At 37.6% G+C, this 23,672-nt stretch overlaps 1 protein-coding gene across 1 annotated transcript in view; it reads right to left on the bottom strand.

The window, feature by feature from the left end:
* Positions 1–23,672, bottom strand: part of LOC128124323 (vomeronasal type-2 receptor 116-like) — a 29,785-nt gene that overhangs the window by 1,662 nt on the left and 4,451 nt on the right. The window contains exons 3-6 of the mRNA XM_052760471.1: positions 5,784–6,075; positions 4,623–5,429; positions 3,574–3,792; positions 1,936–2,059 (exon numbers count right to left, since the gene is read on the bottom strand). Of these exons, the coding sequence (XP_052616431.1) occupies positions 1,936–2,059; positions 3,574–3,792; positions 4,623–5,429; positions 5,784–6,075 (1,442 nt within the window). The remainder of the gene's footprint in view (positions 1–1,935; positions 2,060–3,573; positions 3,793–4,622; positions 5,430–5,783; positions 6,076–23,672) is intronic.

Genomic DNA, 23,672 nt, shown 5'->3' with positions numbered 1-23,672 from the left:
ATTATAAAATGCTTCCTGTTTTCTAATTTTGACTCTTCTCTCTGGAAGCTTTAGTGAATAGGCATTACTACATTGTTACAGGCTTGACTAATGCACTAGTGAACAGTCATCATTCCTATTGGACAAATGTCAGAACTATTGAAACAGTTTTAGGGTATGAAATAAAACAGTGTTATAATATTCTGCTCTTGAAAATTCATAAAATTCCTCTTATATTTGAAGTAAAAGATCAGTGATTTATGCATGCTGGATTTCTACTGTCATTTTTTCATATGTTTTTAAAAAGAAACTCATCACCTGATTTTCAATTTTATTTTGTTGACAAATTTTATTAACATGTTATTGAATTCACTTTAGTAGAATCAAACTTATTTCTATATATCTTGTAAATAATGTTTCCTTCAGCTATTGTGACACATTGTCATATCTGTTCTCAGGATCTACTTTCAAGGTATAACCTCAGGTTCTGTTATTTCTTTCTCTTTTATGTAGAGGTGTTTGTTTTGTTTTAGTTTTCTAAGTTTTAATGGGTGATGCATGTATAACTCCATTCCTTACTAAATGCACATGATACATGTAATAAAAACTACTATATATATATATATGTGTGTGTGTGTGTGTGTGTGTGTGTGTGTGTGTGTGTGTGTGTGTGTGTATGTGTGTGAATGTGCGCATGCATATTCACTAAAGGATTGTTTCTTTTGAATAACAGCTTGAGGGCACAGTCTTTTACATCTCAATGTGAGAAATCCATGAAAGAAGTTGAAGAAAGAATGTAAAAGTCAGAGGTCATAAAATACTTCAAGGGAATAGAAACTTCCAGACACAGCTGGGCAGTTGATTACATAAATTTGAGGTTTGATATCATGTGTATAACATGTGAAAGCTCAGGGCAGACCAAATATCATTATGTATGGAGAGTTGGCATAAAGTACTACACTTAACTGAGAAGCTATTTGACCTCATAGCTGCTATACGGGTAAGACACTTTAAACTTTAAGAGTGTGGCAGTAGGTATTAGTCCATATTTCATCAGGGACCCCACTCGAAAGAGTATTTGGGTAGCAGAAACTGAATTCAATGAGTTTTTCTTAATTTGTTTTAACAAGAGAGAAAAGAAGTTAGGTAGGAAAGTGGAAGATTTGGGAGGGCATGAATATGATGAAAATATATAGTATAAATTCTCAAACAATAGAAAATATTTCAAAATTTCAAAATTGAAATAAACCTGGTCACAAATTTAATATCAGGTGTGAAAATACTAGTTTTTAAAGATTTTTCTTCCAGATGAAACATGCTGTGAATATGTTCAGGACATATTCTTCTAAATGGAGACTCTATATTCCATTGCAGCTCTTAGGTCTTGATACAACTCTCAGTAACAGACCCTTGGAACTGCTTTGAGGATATTGTTTTATATACTGTTTCTCAGAATTGGAGCATAAAAATGGACATAAATCTATTCATTAAGGAAATTTGAAATTTTAGTTATGCTGTGCCATCAATAATTTTACATTTGGGGATATCAAACACAAATTGCTAATTTTCTGTTCTTGCTGGGAAGAATGATTATTAAAATAACCTATCCTACATTTAGGTGAGTTCTAATCATTATTGAAATACAGTTAGAAAAACATCCAATTTGTGTACTTTATTACTATGTTTTAAATTATGTGGGGAAATAAAGCATATTGATTAGTATAATGAAAGGTCTTTCCTTCAGGAAACAATAGCTGAAGTTGATCATGAATGTAAATCAATTATAAATTTCAGTGCTTTCTTTGCACTATTTCAAGACATGGTGATGTACATTTTATATCCTAAATAATAGAAGAAATAAAATTGTCTGACTTCTCTCTGGATATTTTTCAGTTTTTAAAATAATGCATATTCCTGTCAAAATATGGAATCATTCCCAATAAGATTTCTGCTTACCTGTTTCGTTGGAAATCTCATTGTCTGGACAAGGAGTGCAATCGTAGCAGCAAACACTTTTGCCGGCTAGGGAAATTTTCCTGAATCCAGGTCCACAGTTCTCATGGCACACAGACTGAGGGATCTGAGAATTATGAGAGTAAAGTTAACAAATGCTCACGGTTTACTGAAACCCCTGAAATGACATTTTTTTAATATCAATTAATTAATTTGTCAGTTTTAATCCTATAAATATGGAAAGTGATTTTGAAAATCTGTGCCCTACACAAAATTGGTCTGAGAGTTATCACACAATTAGTTTGGAGCATAATGAGATAGGGACAGGTTTGATGCAAGGAGGACATAGAAGCCATGATCTAGAAAGGCAAGTGGTCCTTCCAGATGGACTTTGTCTCTGTGCTTGCTTCCTAATGTGTTGAGACACTTTTATTTCCACCATGATTGTGAATCTTGCTAGTCAACTTGACAGAAGTTATAATCAGCATGCAAACAAATATTCCTGTGAGTATTCTTAAAGATAAATTTAAAGGGTTCACTCTAAAAGTGAGCATCACCATTCTATAGGCTGTTGTCTCAGAATTAAAAATGAGAAAAAGGTGATTAGTGGTATTTACTTTTTTCTATTGACTGAGGATATGATGTCATCAGGAACCTCATGCTCCTGGAGCAATAAATTTCCAAAGATAAGGGCTGAATGCTCATACTGTCAACCAAAAGAAACGCTTGCTTAGGTTACATTGGTATGTATGTATCTTCAGTAGCAGAAGAGGAGATAACACACATACATGTATGCTATAGTATTTCAATTCAAGGGGTGGATAAAGGAAATGATAACTGTTTATCTTTGTAATTTTAAACATGGAATCAAGATGAACTATTCAAATTTTAGATACAGTGAAGGAATTCTAATAGAGACATTGTGTATTGGTTTGAATGAAAAGTGGCAATTATAAACACAGATATGTGACTATATATTTTCTCAATGGTGGTGCTATCTTGAGAGTTATTGCAACTTTAAGAGTCACAGACTTATTGGCAGAATTATTTCAGTGGTTGTGGGTTTTGAAAATTTATGACCCTCACCTAATTCCAGTTTTCACTCTCTGATTCCAGTTGCGGACGGAGATATTTTGTTTCAGGTTCTTGCCCATCTCTCTACCAGTGCCACACACTGACATGCCTCCTGACAGTGAAAGACTCATGTACCTCCAGAACTATAAATGAGATAAACTCTTTTTTCCAAAAGTCACTTCTGGAGATTGTATTTGATCATAGCAAGAAAATATAACTTATTCAGTTTTCTGTTGTGAATTTAGAGATTTTCTACATCAGAATGTTCTGTGAGACCTTATGAGGATTGCATATACCAATTATCTGGTGCACTTAATTTGTATCAACTTGACAATATTTAACCAACCCATGCATCACTGAATATTAGCAGACATTTATAGCTAAAACTGTCCTTTTTTAAGAATCAGGGGATGATAAAGCATTGTCTTCTAGTAGTTATTTTTTCTCTTTCTCTACTGGGAATTTTATAGTACTGGGATTTAATTTCAAAAGTAGAAGTTGTTATACTGGGGGATATATTTGTATTATTATGATAAGTTTAATGCATTGAGATAATATATAACCCACCTCTGAATATCTTTCTGGCCACTGTATCATCTGCTCAGATAAAGTCAACTGTTGACTCTGGGGACCATTGGGCAAAAAATTTCCTACTTTCACTTTTAGTCCAATACCCTTTGGAAAATTCCAAAAGTTGAGAATATCATACTTATCATCATCTAACTTCTGTTTCCATTCTAGAGCCATGTTGGCTCCCTCATGTATATTCCTCAAGAAAGGATGAAGCTGAAATGATGCAAGAAGAATATGTTTTAAAGTAGATATGAAGATTCGACCACCAAAGGATTATAGAATAACTCTCAATGTTCATAATCTGTGGTGTAGGACACGATATTAATGTAGGTATCATTGAAGGTCAGCAATGGTTACCCAAATTAATGGGATACAATTTTACTACTGAGGAACAGTCAGCCTCAAGAAAATCTTTTGTACGAACTTAGAAATGGAATCGGTGAGTTTTGATTGAAGCAAATCTCAATTTCTTTAAAAGAAAGCTATACCCATTTACACACAGGGTGTATTCTAAAGTTCTGAGAGTAAAATGTGGGTACTTATTACTAAATAGTAGTTAAAAGAAATCATTTATGTACTAGTAACTTGGGATAATGAGCTTTCATTGTTTCACTGAGAAAATTCTTAGGTTTCTGGTGTAATCATTACAATGAAAAAATTGTTCAGCTATTTGTGACACAATTTTTATATTCATTAAAATCATTTCCTATTTGCCACTAGCTCCTTATTCCTCAGCAACATCAACAGAAAGATCTGTACTGACCTGGAAGATAGGATAACACATGAAGAATCTCCTGTGGATGAATACACACAGACAGACAGACAGACAGACACCCACATACACACACACACAGAGACACACACAAGTACATATATATATATATATTTTTATATTTATATATATATATGTATATATATGTATATATATACATATGCATATACTATATGCGAAATACTGAAATATGTAATACCTAGTTTGGTGCCTCTGAAAACTCTCAAAATATCACATTGTTGATTATCTAATAGAACAAAAGGGATATTACCTGCCAGGGTAAGAACACCATTTTTTGCCCATTTCTAAATGGTTGCATCTGTGCTTGCTGAAGACTCATCTCATGGAGACTGTGGGCCACAATATAAACAGCCTTATATGTATTGTAGCTGTCTGCATTCATTGCCATGTCAAAAATATGTTTAGGCAGCAATTCCAAGGAAGCATTGGGGTGGCAGTTCTCCAAAAGATGACAATCCAGCTCTGAAAATGAGCACTTGAAGAACAAAAACCACAATTTAGGAAGGTAATTGTCTTCTGGGTATTTATAAGGATTAACTGTTTGGATAAAATTTTTAAATTCAGCCACCTGCTCATGGTGTTGTGAAAAAATGAGACTTCCATGGAATGAATCCAGCAAGAAATAATCAGCGATATTAGTAACATCACATTGAGAAGTCATGACCCAGACTTTCCTTGTCAAAATATGTTGCCCTAGATTTCGCATTAAACCTTGTAGTGAATCATTGTCACCATAAATGATGATAATATTGGCCAATGATTCCTGGATGATACCAAGAGTTTTCCAGTATTTGTCAGGAAATGAAGCTCCGGAGCTTTGCATCATTTCAACAAAAGCTGTGCAGACTTGATTTTTCTCCATCTTTTCTCTTATATCTGATAGAAACTGTGCTCCTCTGTGGTCATCTGGGACAAGCAGACCAACCCAGGTCCAGCCAAAATGAAGCATCAGAGAGACCATGGCAAGAGACAGAGATGTGCCTTTGGGGGCCATCTGGTAGAGAGAAGTAAACTGACCTCGGTCACTGAAGATAGGATCAAAAGGACCAACAGTGAGCTGAAGAGAAAAAAATTGGGAACAAGAGAAAGAACAATGGCATTATGCACAATCCTTGTTCTGCAGAAACAGATTGAAATGGTCAGCATAAGAATGATTCATCCTGATTTTAAAGGCGAATTTCTGTGAGTGAATTTTTCAGACAATTACTGTGCTATTTTCTATTTTTAATAATCCTCCTTGTCTACTCCATTCTCCCCTTTCTTTTCCAAGTGGCTGAAATAGAGGTCCATCTCCAATTGTCTGGACAGTTGTCATTGATAGCTAACTAATGCAAATATACCTTTTTACCTTTGGACACACCTGAAACTTCAGCAAAGGAGATCTGGCTACTTTTCCCACACAACGCCTCACCTGTGGAAAATTGAAGAGCTGAAGCAGTGTCCCAATATGGGCAGATTTTGCCCATGATGGTCCTGTTAGTGCAGCAGCTGACTTTCTCTCCTTTACACAGTTATAATTACAGTAGGGATTTTTCAGGCCTGTGAGCCAAATAAGGGGATTCATAAGAATGCTTCTCTCACTGTATGGGACATTATAGAAATCAAATCCCAGAGATATGTTGGGTAAAAGATGAGGGTTCCTGTTGATCTCCTCAATGGCAAATACCAGGGACAGAACCAACTGGTATATTTTAAAATTATATCTGCATAAATTGAATAAAAACACACCTGAAGAAATTATAGACCACACCAAGCTGCAGATTTTTTGCAGTAGATTTCTAGTTCAAATATTAGTGTTTATATAAAATTCACATTTAAAACTTCCCACTAAATGAATGAGTTCAACTGCCTATGTTACTTCTTACGATGATATAAGATCCTGTAGGTATGACCCACATAATTGGCTGTCCCATGACAGTTCATTGTACTTTCTATTGTATTTGGTACACTAAAAAATTTGCCCATGAATTTAAAACGTGTTCCTTACAAAATACTTTATTTCCTACTGCATTGTTCTTTGATGTTTGTCTTCTACATAGGAAAACAAATAATCCTCCACTAAGACACTCGGCTTTCCAAGATAATATCATAATCAAGAACACTGCTGAGTTAGTGTGACTCATTTTTATACATATTTGTGACATATTGACAACATTATTTTGTGTGAGTTTATATTACTTTTGTATCATTTGTATGTGTGCTTGTGTGTATGTGTGTGTGTGTGTGTTGTGCATGTGTGCGCATGCCACTTTATGTGAAAATGTTTGAATTTTAGATGTTGTGAGTTCAAGACAGAGGAAAACCTCTACAGGCAGTTCTGGCTTTACTTTTCCTTTTTAACAGAGTGCCTATTGTTTCCGTTGCATATGCCTGGATATCTACATTGCAAACTTCAAGGCTTCTCAGGTATAAGTTTCCTCTCCTCCACATGATCCCTAGATTACAAATGTTCACTCAAGAATTTTCTGTGGATCTGAACTCAGGGAATCTCACTTGCAACTGAAGCATTTTTACCTTCTGTGATATTCCTTATTTTAGTGCCAATGTCTGAAATTTAGAAAAATGGGTTTAGTAGGAAAATAGTTTATAAAAGGACCATTGGGGGACTGTGACAAGAGTTACAGTCCTTGGGCTACAGAATGTCATCTTAAAAAGCCAAATTTATAGATGGCTACCTCTCTTGGCTACAAGCTGAAGATGGAAAAAGAGACTCTCTCAACAGGATTGTTGTCATCCTTCAGATTCCAACTACAAAGACTAAGGGACAGATTCCAGAATTCCTAGGTGCAGCAGGGTATTTCAGCCCCTAGATACCAGTGATTGTGGAAACAGCAATGCCTCTGTACATAAGCACAGAGTAGAAAAAATAAGCCCCTAATCTTGATTGAGACTAAATGAAAGACATTCAAGGCTTTAAAAATATCTCTGAATTTGGCTCCAGCCCTAGAACTTCCAGATGTCTCAAAACCCTTTCATTGTCAGTCCATCACAGAAAAGACAAAGGGAGTTTTACCCAAATGTTGGAACCATGGAAATTCCCTGTGATACATCAGTCCAAATGATTGGAACCTGTAGTCACAGGATGACCTGTCTGTCAAATATGTGTGGAGAGCACTGCTAGCTTAATAAAAGAATGCAATCAAGTTAAATGTGTTAAGATCTGATACTCATAGTATCTAGGAAAAATGAGGTCTTCTACTGAGGAAAAAAATCACCTACTGTTAAATGACAGTTTGGCCCAGTACAAGACTCTACTCATGACCCCAACTTGAGTTCAGTTTGTCATCAACGAGCTATCCCTCTTGCCTGATGATGCCCTACAGTTGCTCATATAAGACTGTTACCAGATGAAAGATGTAACCAGGTATATGGGAGATGCAATACTTACTTTTAATAAAATTATTTGTGCCCAAACCAGGAACCTCATCCCAGGTAGAGGAACTGAATGATCTAGCCCAGTATCTCATATGGGGAAAAGGAAATTCCACTACTATATACATGGACCATCAGTTGATATGACTTTACAAGAGGGTATGTCAACTGTGTGATCTATAGAGAAAAATGGCTTCTCACTGCTGGGAAAAAAGACATTCAAAATCTTGGCCCTCCTAGGGGCTGTGTGGCTTCCCCTAGAAATTGCTGTCCTCCATAGGCACACAGTTGAACTCACTGTCTGACAGATGACACTAAAACCTATTGATGTTCTGATGACACATACCACAAGCCAGTGCTACTTGAGATTGCATGGTAAATTAAAATGGTCAGTACAAAACTATATGTAGTCAGGAAGTTTCCTGTGTCTTGGCCTGCTGGCAGTCAGGACAAATCTCTCCCACTTGCATCCCCCAAGTAAACACACAGAGGCTTATATTAATTATAACTACATGGCTATCGCTCAATGTTTTTGCTAGCTAGCTCCTATATCTTAAATTAGCCCATAACTGTTAATCTAAGTATCACCACATATTCTGTGGCTTTACCCGCATCCCATTACATGTTGCTTCTTGGGTGACTTGCTGGTGTCTCTCCCGTGCCTTCTTCCTGACTTTCTTTTTGAATTTCCTGCCTGCCTCTAAGCTGCATTGCCATAAGCCAAATGGCTTTATTTATCAACCAATCAGAGAAACACATATTTGCAGTATACAGAAAGACATTCCTCTGTCACCTATTTGTTGATGGAAGGTACCAGAGGAAAAGTTCATTCTCTCAGAAATAACTGGCTGGATTCTGGTAACAAACCTTCACCAGGCTACTCCCCTGGGTACCACAAGACTTTCTGAGTTGTTCAGACCAAGGTTTGTTATACCTATACTTGACACACTAGCATGGCATATCTCAGTGATATTCCAGGACTGTGTTAAAGTTAATTGAAAACAGAGAGTCCTTACCCAGGAAGGGGTCCAAATGAAAGACCAACACCCAGTAAAACTTTGGAAAAACTGACTTCAACCAAGATCTGGCTTACTGGGGAAGGGAAAAATACTTACAACTTTCTTAAAGATACTGCTTTTGAGTGGTTAGAAGTGTTTCCCACGTAGACTAAAACTGTTTGAATAGTAGCTAAAAAGCTAAGGCATGAATAGCTGCTCCAATTTGGCTTCCTTGTAGCAATAGGGTCCAACAATATCCTGATTTTCATAGCCCAAACCCTCTTAATTAATAGCTATGGATTTAGACATACAGCAAAAAACTTCACTGTGTATCTAGACCTCAGAATTCTGAGCTGGCAGAAAGAATGAACAGGATATCAAATGAAACTCTAGAAAATTTCTCATTAGAATCCAGAAAAAGATGGCTAGGCTTCCTCCTTTACTGTGCCTCAGTTTACTGCTCTCCATATAGGGAGGGATTAACTACCTATGAGATTAGATTTGGAATTATATATTGCCCAACTGCTTCACCAGCTCAGAGAGAAGTTGTTGACAAAATTATGTAACCATTCCTTTACCAAGTCACTAAAGGCGTTCCAGTTCTCCATACAGGCTATTCACTGAATTATATGAGATACCAACCATCTTCTGAGTCCAACACCAATTTCACCTTGCTTAAGTAGATAACTTCTGTGTCAAGTGAGTAGTCAAAGGGACACTGCAGCTAATCTGTTAAGGACCCTACAAGGTCATTCTCTCTACTCCTCTGGTGGTGAATGTAGGCACTCTTACATCATAAACCTACCACACCCAGATAAAGAAAGTGGATGTCACAGATGATATTCTCAAATGGAATGTCTCTGAACTATGTATGCATTAATAATAAGGTTTCATTGGTCCTCAGGTTGTTGCACTTTCTGCTCTTATAACTCTTACTGAATCTTGTGTTTTTCACTATGGGTATGAACATAGGGTCACAGTCAAAGCCTCATTGCTCTCTGGGTTGGACTGGAGAATGAGGATGACAGATACATGGAAGGTATTAGCTAATGTGACTACAGACCAGCAAGCAACCTTTATCTCATCTTAACCTTTACTTGCTGATGTCTACTTTAAGTGTTTGAATGTACTGGAGAAATGAAAGACATGAGAGTTTATCTTTTTAGATAGTAATGCAGAGTTTACAATTCCATGCATTCCCTGTGGCTTTGTACCCTAGTTGCCAGCATCAAGGAGATTTCCATTGTAAAAATGGAAAGTCCTAAAAAGATTGATTTAAAAACATCTGGTCACTGGGAAATAGGAATAACCTATGCAATCAGACTCTATTCTGCAGGTGGGACTTTGGGGGTAGAGTTAATCATTCCCATCCAAAATCAGCCAGAATTGTTGGTTATGCTTAGACCATGCCCTCATGCTACAGAGGGATATGAATTAAACAGACTGTTATCCCATTGACTGACATACTTACAGTGACTCAGGGTAGCCTTAATTAACATTAGGAGACTTACAAAGGACAAAGAAATCTAATATCCCAAATTTTTAACCTACAGGCTTTTCCTTATTTGGATAGCTGATATTCAGCCTATAGAGGAACATTAAGAGTTCCTGTTTCTGAACTAAAAAACAGTTAGATTCTTTTGCAGAAATGTTCCCACAAAATTGGAGAGGCTTAGAGTTCTCATGAAATATAGGAATGTATATATGGATTTGGGAGAAAACAGGTTTCTCTTTACTAATTGATCAGTAGAAATTAGAGAAATTCTTGGCATGGTTGTAAAAATGTCTGCTCCCCCTGACAAACTACTCTGCTATCAGCACTGTGTGGGCATCTAACTCTCATTCTGATTGGGTCATAAACTAAAATGGTCATGATTTGGCTCATTCCCTGAGAACAGTGGTGAATGTAGCAGTGCCCCAGTCCTTAGTAGGCCTCCAGAGCTTAGCACAACTGACTGGATGGTGGAAGTGCCATTCAGCTTGTAAAGCTCAGCAAATGGACAGCACCACCTGATGAAAATGAAAACAACACACATAGTTTTCAGAAAGATTCTAAATGTATTCAACTTGCTTTTTGCTTCTGTAGTTCCAATTCCAGCTACCTGTTCTTGTTAACTGATTTATTTTAACACAGAACATGTATTTTGTACTTAAAAGCTCATCCTGAGAAATTCTCCATGGTAATCTGGGATTCTGATCATCTAGTATAGTTGCAGGCTGGCTTAGAAAGGTTTTATATCAGCTTAAATCATGTTCCAAAATTCTTCTCTGGTGAATATCCTAAACACTAAATTGTATACATAAAACCAAGAATAAAAATTAGTTGATATCATCCAATTATGAGCCCTGCAAGGTGCAAAAATAACTGACCTAATAAGACATGACCTCTGATGCAATAGCAAAAGAAATGTTACACGAATATTCAAATAATTTTCTATTTGGATCGAGGGCATGTTCCAGGAGAAGAAACTCATTCATAGCATGGTTATTTGGAACACAAAAGAGACCATAGGCCCACGGAGAGAATATAATATTATTCTGCTAAATGGAATAGAATTAGTATGACTTCTAATAATTTATTTGTCAAACCGTAGATCAGAACATTGATCCATTTTTGTCACAGAAACCTCTCCTGATCATTTTGGAGAGAATGAGGCACTGGATAATGCTCAGCTTCAGAGGAAGAATACATATTATTCTCAGGCACAGAAATTTCTGTGATCTTCCAGAGATTGTAGATAATTAAAAGATAATTATTTTCCAGAAAGAACAGAGTAATTGTGTATACAAATGCATAGTTTCAGTGACACCAGATCTGCAAAAGGTTATGCTAGGAAAAAAATCTCAAGCATAGAGAAGAGAGTTTTGTGTGAAATCTCACTACTAACCACGGGGTTTTTGTATTTGATAAGTTTTGTGACAGAAAATTAATTTCAAAGTTTGCCCTTTGGTAATTTTACCACAGTCCAGAGAAGTTCCAGTCCTAAGAGTAATTCAACACAGAAACAGGACTCTTTGGCGATAAAAGAAGAAATTTCAAACTTAGATGAATAGAATGGTTAGTATGGAGGAGTACATATGGAAGGAGTTAGGGGAGGCATGAATATAATCAAAACACCCTGTATTTAAGTTCTCAATTAATTGATAAAATATTTAAAGACACCAAGAAAGCAGCTAGACACAACAAAATGATAAATAAAAGAACTGCAGGTACTGGAAGGAAATTGGGCACAAAATCCCTCAATAGTGGAAACCAAGAAAAAAGAGTGGAAACCAAGTTTTCTCTTCTATAAATATGTAGCTTTAAATGTGTGTATATATATGTATTTATGCATACACACGTACACAATACTTTTTGAGAGTTTCATGCATGTATGTAGTCTCATGAACATAGTATAGTTCATAATCCCTGCTATATTTTCCATGAAAAAAACAGCAGAAGCGCTCAAAGCATCCAAACAGTAAGCAAAGATAAGGGGGTAGAAACGATAATCACCACATGTGATCATTTTATGCTGGATCTCTGTTTCTTACAATATATAGCATACCAAAAATTATGTACAGTTCATGCACAGACACTTAAAAGGTTTTTGCAGCATGAACACTATACTGTTAGGGTTTAATAATGAAAGAGAAACAAAACAAAACACTGAGATAGCTATGGAGTAAACCATACCTGTTGCCTAGAAGCCAGCAGTGAGGGAGAGAAGTAAGAAAGCCATGCTTAAACTGCTTGAGTTAAGCAAACATGGAGGTCAGACACAGATTGAGAAGAAGCCACATGGTGTAGTGGGTAGCCATTCCAGCTTTGATCTGTAAGTTCCAACCCCCATTGAGACTTCGGCAACTGTCACGCCTACAAGGCGGGGCGAAAGGAGGCGCCTGGGGACCCGAGATCTGGATCGGCTGGCGCTCTCTCTGTTGCGGGACCCTGGACTAGAGAGGTGTACCAAGCAGAGCTCCAGAGAACACCGCTGGACTGCGATACACCTTCCCCAGACTCCGCGACCTACCTATCCCTTAATTTGTAAGTTACGCCATTAAATAAATCTCCTTTTATCTACGTGGAGTGGCCTTAATAATTTCACCAATATCTGGCGCCCAACGTGGGGCAAATTCCAAAGGCCTGGGTGGCTCCCACCCTCAGCCTCTTCCCCGGCTAGCGGGTACCTAAACCCGCCTGCAAAGTTCCATATAACCAGGGAACGCCTACAGGGTTCCATTCCCTAAAGAGGGAGCAGCTAGTCCGGTCTCAGTTCCCTAGCTTAGCCCCGAGACCAGCGAAAGAGGCACTCCCCGGCTTCCCGAGTGCCGGCGCCGGCTCCGGCTCCCGCCATCTTGACTCCAGCGAGCTGCAGTCAGCCACGATCACCAGCAGGCCCTGCTTTGGAGCTGTACCAACGCCACCTGCTGGCTGAAAAGTGCTACTACACCCCCCAAAAACCACGAAAGGTAAGCAAAGGCACCTGATAATTTTACACCTTAAAATTGACTAACAAATTTTGAGTAATTCTTGTAATATGGCTGACAACATTACCTCACAAGAATTCGAAAACCTTTTTGCTTGTATGATGAATGACATCTTACTGGAAATATACGACCTTCCTAAGGCATATCTGGCCTGTACCATTTTGGCATTCATTGTAATAATCCACACAGTGTTCAAACACTGGTTTAATAACAAGAACAAAGATGAGTCATTATTGGGACTGATACAGGCTTTAAGCGAGAGCAATGAAGGCTTACAGAAAAAGATTCTATCTCTGGAATCTGCTTTAAGGGATAGCAATGAGACCTTAGAGAGAAAGATTCTTTCTCTGGAATCTGCTGATCAGGATTTACAAAACAGGCTTGTACCAAAAATTGATCTTATTGATAATAAATGTGAATATTTAATGGACAGAACACTAACTCTCCAGACACTATATAAGGAAGAAAGATTATCATTAATTGATAAGATAAGGTCCATGGAATCATGTGTTTCTGAGGAACATAAAAACTTCTATGATTCCATGAGGAATCTGGAGTCCCTTGCCAGAGAGGAGGCTCACTCCATAGAACAGACCCTAGGTGCTCATTTGCAGGCCTTAGAAGAAACTCTCAGTAAACATGACAAGGGACCTAATAAGCAGAAGGGCAAGACCATAGAGGTTGTAACATCTCCAAATGGCTCTCACACAATGGCTTATCCTGTTATCATCCATGAGAAGCCAGCGGATGACACACACCCCGAGCCATATACTACATATACATTACAACCAATTTCAACAAGGGACTTTAAAAATATAAAGGAAGCAGTAGTTACATATGGGATACACTCCACGTACGTAAAACAGATGTTAAATTCGTGGTCTACCTCACATAGAATCATCCCAGATGACTGGCATCAGTTAATTTCAGCTGTTCTAGAATATAGCCAGCAGCTACAGTGGAAAAGCTGGTTGAGAGAAGAGGCAAAAATTTTAGAACAACAAGGTAAACTCAGAGGTTTCGTGATCTCCCAAGATCAAATACTTGGTGAGGGATGTTTTGCTGACAGGAATGTACAAGCCATTTATGATGAGCATACAATATCCCTATGCCGTACAGCAGCTCTAAACGCTTGGGAAAAAATTCCAGAACCTGGAAAACCAACTGAGGTATACACAAAGATATTTCAGGGACCACACGAACCCTTCACTGATTTTTTACAAAGACTGAACACAGCTATAACAAGAGCTGTATCAGATAAAGAATTAAGAAAAGTATTAACTGAGTCCTTGGCATTCGACAATGCTAATGCAGAATGCAGAAGAATACTTACACCATTAAAGATCAGATCAGCTCCTTTGGAAGAATGGATTCAGTATACTAATGGTGTTGAGTCTCGTAACTACAGTAATGAGGCTTGGATAGGAGAGACAAATCCCAGAGGTGAAAGAAGGCCCCGTGTTACCAAATGTTTTACATGTGGTACACCAGGTCATATAAGTAAAAACTGTACGTGGGGTACTCCTAGGAGTAATATTCCTTTTAGGAATAGCCTAAACAGGAGACCCCAACCACCTCCCGGATTATGTAGAAGGTGTGGCAAAGGCCGACATTGGACCAGTGAGTGCAGATCAAAAATAGATATACGAGGTAACCCTTTACTGGCGGGAAACGCCTCAGGGGGCCTCTTGCAGGCCCCCAAATCCAATGTAGTACGAACATTCCCAGCCACTGTGGAAGAAATTCCTCTCCAAGACAACTGAATAAACCAATGCTTAATGTAAAAACCGATACTGCAATGGATGATAAAACAGCTCTGATGGATGGATCACAGTTTACAAAGAACACTATAAAACAAATATTTTGGCAGACTTCCATAAATGATCAAAGACCAAAGCTTAGAATTCGAATTAATGGCCTGGTTATGGAGGGACTGGTAGACACAGGTGCAGATGTGACTATAATTACACCAAAATCATGGCATCCAAATTGGCCTCTTCAAGAGGTAGATGTCCAACTTTTAGGGATTGGCACCCTGTCTCAGATAAAACAGAGTTCGAGATGGGTTGAATGCATAGGGCCAGAAGGACAGAGAGGAAGGCTGAAGCCATATGTAGCAAATGTAGCAGTAAATCTTTGGGGCCGAGATCTGTTACAACAGTGGAATACCCAGATTAAAATTCCTACACTTTCAGAAAAAGAATACAGACAAATGCATGTTTCTAGGAATAATATCATCACATGCTATAAAAATCAGGCACCAACCATTCAGGCTGTTCACAAACAGAGCACAACTGCTATTGAACCCTCAGAAGTACCAACTGCCTTACCTTTAAAATGGCTAACTAATAAACCTGTCTGGGTTGGACAATGGCCTTTGACAAAAGACAAGCTACAAGCTTTAGAACAGCTGGTTCAAGAGCAGTTAAATGCTCAACACATTGAAGAATCTACCAGCCCTTGGAATTCTCCTGTATTTGTTATTAAAAAAAAGTCTGGTAATTGGAGAATGCTGACAGATCTGAGAGCTATTAATAAAGTAATTCAGCCAATGGGCTCCCTACAGACTGGGATGCCCTTGCCCTCTCTGCTACCTAAAGAATGGCCTATAATAGTTATTGACTTAAAAGACTGTTTCTTTACCATACCCTTACAAGAAAATGATAGAGAAAAATTTGCCTTCACAGTACCTAATTATAACAATTCTCAGCCAGTCAAGAGATATCAATGGAAGGTCCTCCCACAGGGAATGTTAAACAGCCCTACCTTGTGCCAATACTTTGTGCAGAAACCATTGGAGATAATTCGTGTAAAGTTTCCACAATCCATAATTTATCACTATATGGATGATATCCTATTAGCTGATCCAAAGTTAGATACATTAGAAAGCATGTTTGAAGAAGTAAAAAAAGTTTTGCCTCGCTGGGGACTGCAAATTGCTCCTGAAAAAATACAAAGAGGAGATTCTATTAACTACTTAGGATATAAGATAGAGCTACAAAAAATTAGACCCCAAAAGGTACAGCTAAGGAGAGATCGGTTGAAGACTCTTAATGATTTTCAGAAGTTATTAGGAAGCATTTCCAACTTACTGGGCATCATGGGAATACCCAAAGATGGACTACAAAATTTGGCTAATACCCTAGAAGGGGACAAAGAATTAAATAGTCCAAGAGAATTATCAGCCGAAGCTGAGAAGGAATTGGCTCTAGTAGAAAAGACAATTCGAGAAGCACATGTGGATCGTGTGGATCCAGAACTTAAATGCATTCTTGTCATATTCCCCTCCAGACATTCCCCAACAGGTATTTTGATGCAGAGGGAAGATATTATATTGGAATGGATATTCCTACCACGTAAACCAAATAAGAAATTAAAGACTTATATAGAAAAGATCTCTGATTTGATTCAAAAAGGTAAACTAAGACTTCGCCAGTTGACAGGAATGGACCCAGCAGAAATTGTAGTACCTTTAACTAATGAAGAAATTTCATCACTATGGAAAGATAATGAATACTGGCAGAGAGCCTGCAGTAACTTTTTGGGAGAGATTAACAACCACTATCCCAAAAGCAAGAGAATAGAATTCATAAAGAAGACTGAATGGGTCCTTCCTCACATTGTACGACAAAAGCCAATTTCTGGAGTCCTCACATTCTATACTGATGCAAATAAATCAGGGAAAGCAGGATATAAATCAGGAGACTTAAGTAAAGTGGTACAAAGTCCATACAGCTCTGTACAAAAGGCAGAACTGTATGCCATTCTTATGGTACTGATGGACTTCACAGAACCCCTCAATATAGTCACTGACTCTCAATATGCAGAGAGAGTTGTTTTACATATTGAAACTGCTGAATTTATTCCTGATAATACAGAATTAACTTCATTATTCATACAATTGCAGGAAATCATCAGAAAAAGGGAACATCCTATATATATAACACATATCAGATCCCATACAGGTCTGCCAGGACCTCTAGCACAAGGTAATGATGAGATTGATCAGTTACTAATAGGTAATGTGCTAGAAGCTTCAGAATTTCATAAGAAATGCCATGTAAATAGCAAAGGTTTGAAGAAGGATTTCTCCATCACTTGGCAACAGGCTAAGGATATTGTGAAAAAATGTCCTACTTGTTCCATCTATAACCAACTTCCATTACCTGCAGGGAGCAATCCAAAAGGTATACAAAGAAATGAAATTTGGCAGATGGATGTGTTTCATTTTGCAGAATTTGGAAGATTAAAGTATGTACATCATACCATTGACACCTATTCAGGATTTCAGTGGGCAACTCCTATGAGTTCTGAAAAGGCTGATTCTGTGATTACACACCTATTAGAAGTTATGGCCATCATGGGAATACCTGTACAAATTAAGACAGACAATGCCCCAGCATATGTCTCCAATAAAATGAGACAATTCTTTGCCTATTACAATATAAAGCATGTTACAGGTATACCACACAATCCCACAGGCCAAGCAGTCATAGAAAGATCCAATCGAACTTTAAAAGATATGCTAAATAAACAGCAACGGGTAACAATGACTCCTAGAAATAGATTGCATAGTGCTTTATTAACCTTGAATTTTCTCAATGCTGATGAGAAAGGAACAACAGCTGCAGAGAGACATTGGACGACAGACAAAACTCCTGAGCTAAACCAACCAGTTTATTTCAAGGATGTGCTGACCTCAGAATGGAAACCTGGATATGTTCTACGTTGGGGAAGGGGTTTTGCCTTTGTTTCTGCAGGAGAAGAAAAGCTATGGATACCAACAAAATTAATAAAAATTCGATTCGAACAGGAAAAACCCCTTGATGAGGAGAAGTAAAAGATCATCCACCAATGTGACATCTCTACAAGTTGTAAGAAAAATTTAACAATCAAAGGTTGGGGTAGGGTTCTGTTTTTGTCTTTCCAGGATGATGGAAATACCCATCTTACAGAAGTCATAAGGCCTTGGATATCCGGATGTTTACAGCAGAAAGAAAGAATCTATTGGTACCAATCTACACACGGTAAAATCTCACTGTCTAATATCTATCTCTCTATCAATCTAGAAAAGTTGTGGTTCCAATTCAATTATAAGCCAAGCTGACTTTGGAGATGGAATTGGCTCACTCCTTCTCTAAACCCAAGCATATTGCTAAAAGGAAGTTTGAGAGATTCTTCAGTCCCATATCTGAAGAGCCCTCTGGTGTGGGACAGAAGGAAACCAATAAAAAGGGACCATTGTCTTCTAGATTCTAACTCTCTCCATGCTTACTCTTGATTTCTCAGAATCCTTTCTTACATGCTATGTCCTCTTTAAATCCAAACCTTCCATTTTGATAACAAATAAGTTTTTCTAATAGCAATCTCAGAAGTCTCCAGAAGGAAGATGGGGCCCCAACAACAACTCTACCCAATCCAGAATGATGCCATGGTAATCATCATCATACGACACTTCTTACCAGAATTTCAGACAATCTTACCCATTACTCTAAGACTTGCTGCAGAACCTACAGTTAGTCTAACTGAGATTTAACTATCTGAGCTTTCTCACAGTACCCAACAGAGATAACATCACCCCCTAAACAGCAGGAACTAATTCTAAGAAAACGACGCCCCTTCTCCCTTAGGTTTCATAATTCTCAGGGTTATGGATGATGGTTATAGGGTTGGGGGTGGAAGGAAATATTAAACTCAGTATTCTAAAAAAAAAAAAAAAAAAAAAAATGAAAAGAAGAAATGGAATGGATAGGTATAAGGTATTATGGTAGATTATTATGTATACTAGTAAACAAATTTAGTAAAATAGCAGCCTTAAATAATTTGCACTGTAATTTGCACTGTTATGGATTCTTATATGTTGATACAAATGTAAACTATTTTTATATTCCTGTCTAAGATAATTTGTATATTGATACAAATACAGAACTATATTTGTTATAATGTACATATATTTCTACTCTTATTTGAAATACTTGTATATTGATACAAATGTAAATTTATATCTGTCATACTTTATGTAGGTTCTACTTCTGTTTAGGATATTCGGTATATTGATATGTATTTAAGATTATTGTCATATTGCATATCACACTACATACTCCTGCCTCTGTTATAAATATCGATATATATTTAAGATTATTGTCATATTGCATATTGCACTATATACTCCTACCTCTGTTATAACATCTTGTGTATTGTCACAATTTTGAAGTCATCGTTCTTTACCATACACTTGCTTATAGACTGTTTACCCTGTTTACGTGAAGCCTTAGTCCTTAGGTTATTTCGGTAGATAAGACTTATAGATTTATAGTCACCTATGCTTGTCATCTCTATAGTTACGTTAGTTAGGTTATCCAGATTTACAGATACATAGGTCAGATGGACAGGTAATCTTCAAACACTTCATAGACCTAGAGAATATGGCATTTAAATAACTTAGAATTCTGTTGATGTGAGACATAATTGCTCCTGGCTGCACCAATTTGATCCCGAGAGAATGTTGGGCTTCTAAGACATTTCCATTTGGAAGTTTGTCTTCTTGGCACAAAATGGCCTACTGGGCAAAGAACTGCCCTTGCCTCGACGGCTGACAGTACTAATGCAATGCTATCCTTTCTGGACAAGCGGGACACAAGGAAAGCGACCACTGTACTCTGCCAAGACAGGGTAAGATGGTCTTTCAGAATTCCTGCTTCTGAAAATGGTCTGTCAGATACTTTAGGCCTGTAGCCAATTTGAATGCACCAACAATGCTGAGAAACATTAGGTGACTGTCCAGGCTGCCAGCTGTCTCCGTCTACTCTCGCAAGATTCCCGAAAGTTGCTTGCATCCATCTACCATTTCTCAGGTACCATTATATTCCTTCTCAGGTCTTTGATGGGATTGAAGACTAGCAGTTATAGTTACAACCTAGTAGATAGAACATATTAAGTATTAGATTCAGGTTCTTTAGGATAGGACACCTTTTGGAATGATCTTTGTAACATGCCATTTACCTATGCTCTATACTTCTCTGGATAATAGTATGTGTTTCTTGCTTGATATTGTTTGCATTGGTTGTAGTTCCATCTTATCTAGGTCATTATCCCTCATTATTCCTGGACTATATTTGATAACCATTCCTTTGTATATAGTCTTGTATTAGGTTAGAACTTTCTTATTTAGACAAAAAGGGGGAGATGTAGTGGGTAGCCATTCCAGCTTTGATCTGTAAGTTCCAACCCCCATTGAGACTTCGGCAACTGTCACGCCTACAAGGCGGGGCGAAAGGAGGCGCCTGGGGACCCGAGATCTGGATCGGCTGGCGCTCTCTCTGTTGCGGGACCCTGGACTAGAGAGGTGTACCAAGCAGAGCTCCAGAGAACACCGCTGGACTGCGATACACCTTCCCCAGACTCCGCGACCTACCTATCCCTTAATTTGTAAGTTATGCCATTAAATAAATCTCCTTTTATCTACGTGGAGTGGCCTTAATAATTTCACCAATAACATGGCAGGGAAGATGCCTTCAGAGAAAGAGAAAGAGAGCCCAAGATATCACAGAAGCATAGTTAGGATCTGTCCAGAACCCAAAAGAGAGAAACAAAAAGGAAACAGAAACAAATTAGATTTTTCTGAATCAGCACTCAGTTGTGTTCAAAATCAAGAAAACTTATGATACAATCAAGTACTTAAATTTGAGATGTGGCTGTTTGAGAATTTCTATACAAAATTTTAAACCTATCTCCTATATACTAGTTAAAATTGACTTTGGATTTTAATATATTTCATGTATATGTACTTTTAAAAAATTTCACTAATTTGAAAACCTTAAGAAACTGGCAAAAAAATGGTTAGAAATAAAAATACAAGATTTTGACTCTTCAAAATATGATGTAAAGTATTGTCAGTGGATGATAACTGTAGAAGATGTACAGTCATATTCAAAGGCTTAGAAATTTGAGAATATTTTCTAGGAATTCCTGAATAGCATAATTTCCACTGGAAATCAGATACATCATTATTTATTTATTCAATTACAGTAGATACAAGAGTGGAATTGGATAATTTAATATTTTTAATCTCATCAGACAAAAATCAATCTGAAATATCTGAATTATTACTGAATGTGAATTCAGTGGTAGATAGACACATGTATTTCAGGAAGTGACACATTGAGAGAAATTTTAAAGAATAACCACAGTGGTAACGCTGACAGCCTTCAGCACTCACTTTGTGAGACCCTGAAAATCATTCTTACACAAGGTAGGTTGGTGTATCTGATTATCTTCCTGTATGTTTGTTTCTGGCTGTGATATAATATATCTGGGAAGATTACACATTTATTGTGAAACACTCTAAGAAAAAGAAGATAGCAAGTAAGATCTCAGTACTTATGAGAAGTACATACTGAGGATGAAAAAAGCACAGTGGCTAAACCAGAACAAACAGCAAAGAATGGCTTTAAAAATAAACTGATGCAGTCCCCATAGACCTTTACAAAAGGATGTAGAGAGCATTTAGTGATCACTCTGCCCAGATGAAAAGAAAAGCTCATAAACCTTCAATTCATTGAAAGAGGGACATCAATCGTGAGACCACAGGCAATAATGGAGAGAAGATCTTAGAATCATGAAAGATTTGGGAGTAGAGACATTTTTACTGGTAATACACAGATGGAGGACACATGAGGAAAAACACACAAGGTGACTTTGTCTGTCTGAGTTATGCTCCAGAAAATTGATATTTATATCCCTTTATTTTTTTATCAATTACAGAAAAAATAAAATGTACATATATTTTCAAAAATAAATGAAGTATTAAAAAAACTTAGAACAAGCATCCCACTGCAAAATATTTTAGAATAAGCTGCAAGAAAATGCTTTTGCTTATGATGTATGAAACTGCACACAAAATGGAATATATTTTATTAAAAGAGAAAAACTGTTAACATCTAAATTGTGCAAGACAATATTCATATGACACATGAATTTATATTACCTTATTAACATAAGAAATGTTTGTAGAGTTGTAGTAAGCTACTTTGATATATCAAGTCTGTCACATTTTTAAGTAAATGGGAGGGATATGTTCTTCATGTCATACACTTCTAGGGACAATACCAAATTTAATTTGTAAGGATAACATGTAGCTAGAGTTTTTCTGCCTGGCCCACAGTCAGGGCAAATCTCTCTCACCCGCCAGTCCCAAGCCGCTCAAACCCGACCAAGTAAGCACAGACACTTATATTGGTTTCAAACTGTATGGCCGTGGCAGGCTTCTTGCTAACTGTTCTTACAGCTTAAATTAATCCATTTCTATTAATCTATACCTTGCCACGTGGCTTGTGGCTTACCGGTACTTTACATCTTCCTTGTCCTGATGGCGGCTGGCAGTGTCTCCACCCCAGCTACAAATGGCGTCCAACGTGGTGGCAAGAGTTTCCACCTAAAACCTGAAAAAAAAAGATTCTAAAATGGAGCTAAAAACAGCTTCCTAATTGTCTCTCTCAAATGAGCGGCAGCTGCCGGTTTGAGCTACTGGCGGGTTGCTGGCGTGCGCGCTCGACCTGCAGTATGGCAGGAATGAGGCCTCTGCAAGTGGCACATTAAGCTGCATTGTGGATTTAGCCTTTGCTAGTACAAAACAACAAAAAAAAAGGTTTCTGGGCTACACGCTGCTTGGATAAAAGCATAGACCCACGATAGCTCCCAGAGCTGGCGGAAAACTACAGTACCGCTGCCATGTTGGGAAGCTGAGGTGGGCGGAGCCAGCAGCCACAGCTGCTGCAGCTTAAAGCAACAGATTCACAATAAGACAGATTCAGATGTAATAGTTTAAAATGTGTGTAAAAGATACGTAGGCTTGAAAGAGACAAAAAAGGTGATATATACAGTTATAGAAACAAATACATGGTTTTAAAAAATAAAGTCTTTAAAGAGACAGTAAAATTAATATAAAAAATAAGCCACGTAGAGATGACTATTACACAGAGAGTCTGGATTCTGTTGTCTTTGGGATTCTTAACTACAGAGAGATGTTTGATTGTAAAGGAAGCTGAGTTAAACCAGTATGTATATTTTAAAGATACTTTGACTTCAAAATTTGGATGTAAGGATATGTTGCTTTGGAAAAGAGTCTCTTTTGTTTCCACAGAAAGCAAGAGGCTATGGATTTGTTCCAGAGTAAGATACATCAGGTATGACCAGCCAAGACCCCCTGAAAGGTCTCCGATGACACCATGGCCCAGATGATCCAACATCCAGAACCGTTTCAAGACAACTGGCTCAGATGATACAGCCTCACGGACTACTCCATGATCCTAAAATTTTCTTTGTTTCCCCAGAAGATACAGCGCCCTCCTCCAGCAGGAAGTAGTAAGAGAAGCTACGCCCAAATTCCCAAATATACCAAGCTGACTTTGGAGATGTGTAAAGGTTAAAACCTTCCTTTTTAAGAAAAGAAAAGGGGAGGT

Source organism: Peromyscus californicus, unplaced genomic scaffold (genome assembly GCF_007827085.1).
Source record: "Peromyscus californicus insignis strain IS unplaced genomic scaffold, ASM782708v3 Scaffold_4__1_contigs__length_199733344, whole genome shotgun sequence".
In the NCBI taxonomy this organism is placed as follows: Eukaryota; Metazoa; Chordata; class Mammalia; order Rodentia; family Cricetidae; genus Peromyscus; species Peromyscus californicus.
The sequence above is the reverse complement of the archived record's forward strand: the minus strand, read 5'-3'. Positions and strand labels throughout refer to the sequence as shown.